Source organism: Uloborus diversus, chromosome 1 (genome assembly GCF_026930045.1).
Source record: "Uloborus diversus isolate 005 chromosome 1, Udiv.v.3.1, whole genome shotgun sequence".
NCBI lineage: Eukaryota > Metazoa > Arthropoda > Arachnida > Araneae > Uloboridae > Uloborus > Uloborus diversus.
In genome coordinates, this window is record NC_072731.1 from 56387656 (window position 1) to 56393655 (window position 6000).

At 30.7% G+C, this 6000-nt stretch overlaps 1 protein-coding gene across 1 annotated transcript in view; it reads right to left on the reverse strand.

Annotated features, from left to right (window-relative positions):
• LOC129229807 (death effector domain-containing protein-like) overlaps positions 1–4044 on the reverse strand; it is a 41825-nt gene extending 37781 nt beyond the window's left edge. The window contains exon 1 of the mRNA XM_054864186.1: positions 3723–4044. Coding sequence (XP_054720161.1) covers positions 3723–4002 — 280 coding nt within the window. The 5' untranslated portion in view covers positions 4003–4044. The remainder of the gene's footprint in view (positions 1–3722) is intronic.
• Between the last annotated feature and the right edge of the window lie 1956 nt (positions 4045–6000).

A 6000-nucleotide genomic window follows, 5' to 3' on the forward strand; every position in this document is an offset into this window, starting at 1 on the left:
TTATTTATCCGGACTAACTTGGACCAAAGGTAATATATGAAAAAACGAAAATCTGAATAATACGGATAATAAGCAGTAATTAATTCGCAAATAATAGGACTTGTCTTTTATTAGCAGCGAAAAACGATGCTTTGCAGCAAAATTACATAGAATTGTTACTCGCAAATACTTCATCATTTATAGTTCAGCTGCAGTGGTGTCAGACTGACACTCCAAATACATCACGTTGTTTAAAAGATGACTATAATTTATTGCACGTCCTATGCAGGAGTTGTGTATTTAATCAAAATAAAGAGCAAATATTTGGTACATTTATAGTTTCGTTCTTACTATCATCAATTTAGAATTATCATTTTAGTGAATATAATTTTTAACTCTACAATTTGATCCGATTAAGCCGGAGATCTGGATTAATGGAAGTTAGATATACAGGAGCCAGATAAACAAGGTTCTACTGTAAATATAAATATGCATCAAAAGTACCAAAGCAAAATTGAAGTTGTGTAAAAGATAGTTGATTTCTAACACATTAATTCAAGTAGATGCTTTAGGCATACTATTTAAAATATTGTGTGGGTGGCAAAAATATAACGAAACTAAGTATAAAATTTCTCATTTTAGCTCAATCTCTAAAAAGTCTTAGTATTTTCTAAAGCAAAATGGGAAGCCTCTCGCACTTTAAATTGAATCTCCATTACTATAGTGCGAGATTTTTCTCCAAGAATGAAAAAAATTATAAACTAAACTAGGCTAAGGGAACAGTAACGATTTTCCCTTAAGCCAGTGGGGTAGGCAAGCTCTTGCCATTGTAAATGAGAGGGAGTTGTTGGCAGCTTTATGACGTTTAATTGTAGAAAAATGACATTTGAGCTTTTCCGCTATTTGTATTGGTGTGTACTTCCCATAGTTAGCTTTGCTCCTCTATTCCTCCTCCGAAATGGAGGTTCCTTAAATAAGATATAACGAGTATTAGTCATTGTAAAAAATACTTTCATGCTATTTACTGCGCCTCACTCCCTTTCCGTCTATCTTTATCACTCTTTACCTTCATTAAACTATGCAAGCTTTCTGTCTGTGCCCGCGCTGAGTTTTTTTTTTTTTACTTTTAATAATTTGTCTTTTTTTTTTTTTACAAAAAAAAGTTTGAGCATTTACTTAGTCAGTTTGGCGCCCCTAAAATCTGGCGCCCGGGGCACAAGCCCCGTCTGCCCCCCTCTAGTTACGTCCCTGACTGTGAATTGTATTTTGTTTGTATGTTTGTGTCTAAATTTTAGGGACAGGGTGTAAGTTCACTTATACTGCAAGAACTTATGATGAAAGTTAATGGCAAAAAATTAAAATAAGAATTTAAACATAAATTTTAACTTTGTTGCTCAAAAAAACTTTCATCTTACTTTGACTTTGGGCAAAGTCAGGAAAATGTTTCAAATAAAATACCCAATATCAAAAGGTGTGGGGAGCTAGGTTTTCCATAAAACGAAATCATCTCAATCCAAGGGTGGAAAAAATAAGTGGTCTTATTATAAAACCTTATACAAACCTTCATAATAAAAGAATAGCAAAGATTTGTATCAAGTAAAACAGATTACCAGGTTGGCAAAAATGAGCTGCTACATTAGCAATTGATTGCTTTTTTGGAATTTTTTAAAGTTTATCAGAAAATTTAAACAAAATCGACAGTGAATATTACTTTAAAATTAATTATTTAGTAATCCCCCCCCCCCCCAAAAAACTGACTTTACTGACTAAATTCTGTATACTGACCAATTTTTAAAATACTGACTTTAACTGACCAATTTTATGCCCTGTGACTATAGTAAAAAACTATTTTTCATTTTTTTAAAACACACTTGAAAAAAAAAAGGGTGGAAAAAACAGGGTTCATACTCTATTTGAATGAAAAAATTCCATGACTTTTCCAAGACTTTTTCATGACTTCAATGAAAATTTTCATGACCTCGTTATACGAAGAGAATAGCACTATTTAATCTCCAACTTGGTAACATTTGGAAATGAGCATTAGCAAAACGTCTATATGAATGCCACAGCCTCATTGAAGCACTTACTGTTATTGGAAAAAATATAAGTGCACACTTAAAAAACTAAATTATTCTTACTTGTCTTCATCATATAAATTTAAGTAAAGTAAAAATGCAGTGAAACGAATATGATGATACTTAAATGTCTGATATTTTTTTAAAAACAGGCAGAATGATATTGAACAGGACAAAGGTTGAATGAGTCATCACTAAGTTTCAATAAATTTGCTTCAAAAGTTGCCTTTTAGTGTCAACAGTGCCTTTAATCATCCACGTAACTTGACAGTATTTTGGTTCTTTGAAGTAAAGCCACATAGTTTAGTTCTTTATGTTTCTAAACCAGATCTTTTTTGAAAAACCATTCAGTAATGAATCAATCTTCTGATTCAAAAGTATATTTGTTTTGTTTACAAATTTGCATATTTTCAAATGCATATAAATTAATAGGTTCAAAAATTCCAGAACACGTTTTAATTCCCGACGTTGAACGTAGCAGTGGATTGCATGGATTAGTTTTGCGTGCCGTATGTTGGGCACTACTGTTTTAGAGCATTAGAATTCCTCTTTTTCTGTATTCTATCGCCTGACTTAAGATCTTTATTTTCTAAAACATTCAACAAATTAAGATAAACTCTGATAAATTTAATAATAAAGTCCTTACGAGTGGTGGAATCGAACTCGCATGCAATTGAATTGCTTTTTATTTTTTTTTGAGTAGGTGTGGCAAAACTAAGAACGTGAAATTTTGCTACTACAGAATATGAAACATAAGAAGTGTTGAAAATAACAGAAAATTCAAAATAAGATGTCCAGGCAGTAAAATCACATTGCAAAAAATGGCAAGCGGCTGCTACAGAAGTGGATGCAATGAGATTTCAAAATTCAGATTTGATTTTTGAATTGTTCAATTTTCCACTTTTAATAGCTTTTATGTGCTATACTGTTAAACCATTCAAGATTTTTAATGCTCCTTTAGCTACTGTTCCTTTCTCTTTGTCCAGGACATTTTTCCATGACTTGAAATAAATTTCCATGACTTTCAATGAAAATTTCAATTTTCCATGACTTTTCCAGGTCTGAAATTCTGTTATTTTTTTTCCATGACTTTCCAGGATTTCCATGACCCGTACGAACCCTGAAAAAATAAGTGGTCCCCCACCTTATACAAACCTTCATAATTTTGATAATAATAAAAAAAACTCGTCGAAACCAGGGATGTTAAATCAGGGATGACTAAAATAGGAAATTGGAGCTAATATTAGCGTGAGTAAGATCTGGGCATAAATTTACAGAAAATTTCTCATTCTGAATTAAGTTATTACTGTGCTCAGGGTATTATACAGACAGTACATTGCTAAACAAACACGAAATTTTAACTTTGCTTTATTTGAGGTGCTTATCGAGAAATTTGAGTTAAGAATTGGAAATAAACAATAGGTTAGGTACAAAAATAGTAATAGCATTATTTTTAAAAATAAAGAAAACACTCGACGTGTAAAACTTAACAATCAAAAATGGTTTAGATTGCGGATTTTGTCACGAAATTACTTAAATTTACAAAGAAAAAAAGACTCATTTTACATTTTGAAACTTGTACACAAACATGCCCAGTATAAACAAATCACATATCTTCGATTTGAAAACTTAAAAGTACGAAATAGACGAATGTCAAAGTTCTCTTACCTTCTGTTTTTCCTTGCAAATGAACTAAATGAAATAAATCATGACGTTTTACTGCTCTTAACAGTTCAAAGAGACTTGTGAAGTTAGATTCATCAAAATAGCCACCATTTGCCAAAGCGAGGAACAAATCTCTAGCAGTTTTAACTTTCCGAATTGTTTTATCATCAAGAACAGTTCCAGACAAAACAGTCAATAATTTAACTTCTTTTTCATTCAAATTACTTGATATTCGATCGATAATTGAATTCATGACACTTACGGATTTATATTTTTCATTCATGATGCTGCTTTGATTCCTAACTACTAGACGGCCATATTGATTTGGCATGCAAAGCAATTCCGCACCAAATTTTACGCATTTCTGCTATTGGTGTGTTGCTGCGAGCGCATTTTCCCATTTATTCCGTTTTAATTTTAAAATTTAACTAAATATGAACCAGTATAGTTAGTAATGAACAACAGAAAATTCGTATATGAATATGCAATATTCAGTAGTTCTTGTTCAAACTTTAAAATACGTTTTAAAATGAGTTTAAAATCTTAAAATTTTAAACTTTTTAAAAGTTGTGAAATTTGAACGTCACTGCTTCAAATACCATGGGAGTAGCACGCTGCAACTTTAAAGGGCGGGGAAAAAATAATGAATCGTGTGTAGGGGGGTTTATACGCAAATTTCTAATAAAGATGCTAATCAATTTGTTATTTCCGTCAACTTCCGGCTCTCGATTTCAGTAGACGGAGATTATTCAAGATGGCGGACAGTAAGCCTGTGCCTGATCTCAGGACAGGTAAGCTCATATTCATAACAATCTTAGCATAATTTATTCATTTCCACGAAAGAGCCTTCGACTTAAAAAAAATAAATGAGAATACTATTTTGTAGTTTTCTTGGAATATAGCATCAGGACAGCGATTAAATCATTCGAGGAAAAAAAAATCCCGTTGCGCTTTATAATGAATATTGCTTGAAAGACACACGTATTGTTTTTTTTTTTTTCGCGGGTTTTGACATGTGTGTTTACGCGCGTTCTGAATGGTATTTACATTCAGGTGGTTTTCAGTGGATGTGTAAATTGGAACTGGGGTATCTAGTTCTTCGATGCTAAACTTAGAATATTTTTTACGTTCTATATATTTCGAATTTATAGTTTTCCCCCAGGTATGTCTTTTAAAAACAGTTGTGTTTGTTTTTTATTCACTCACGTGGTGCCAGTCCAAATTTTCAAGGAAGCTCTGTGATTGGACAGAATGTGCGCAAGAATTATTTTGTTTACAATCAACAAAACGTTTCAAATCAGTTTTCAAAAAACTTTTTCATGTGTATTTTTATTTATTTCAAACGATGTTGTGTTGGACACATTTCTGATCTTTTAAAATTGATGTTTTGTAAGAAATAAAAAAAAAAAATATTTTAAAATGTTTAAGCAAACATCTCATAATATTTTGGTAAAAATGTTATCATTTTTTATTTTGGTTGTATTTATTAAAGCAAAATAAAAGTGAATATTTCGTTTTTTTTAAATTAAATAATTTTTGCTCAGCTGATAGTTTGAATTGAAAACCGTACTGGTTTAATTATTATTTGATATTTTTTCCCTTCATTGTCAATGTAATTATTTAATTACTCATTTATGAATTTCGTATATAAAATTTATTTTTATTGAAAATACATTTCTTTCATGTAATTTTTCTGTGCATTTTGCAACTGTTTTACTTTTAACTCTATTTTTTCCATGTCTAAATTGGATACTAAAAATGATTTTTTTTTAAAAGTATATTGTTAACTGTGTTTATATATATATATATATATATATATATATATATATATATATATATATATATATATATATATATATATATATATATATATATATATATATATATATATATATATATATATATATATATATATATATATATACAATACACAGTGGCGGCTTGTGCCTTGAAAAAGAGAGAGGGGGCCAGGTAATGGGTGCGTTCTCCCCCCCCCCCCCGGGTTTTTGGGTTTTTGAAAAAAAATTAATATTTTTCAATATTTAAACTTTCTTGAATGATTTTTTCGTGTTAAATTAATAAAACTAAAAGTAAATCACGAAAGATGTTATTTTCATGTTTATGTCCATGATTGCCGACAGGATGGTGCACTTTCTCACCCTGAATTTCAATAATAAAATTCAGATAAGCAGATAGGGAAAATCTTCAGAATACATCACGAACATTATTAATCTCACGTTTATTTCCAGTACGCTTTCCGGCCCTGGGATGAAAGTGCCTC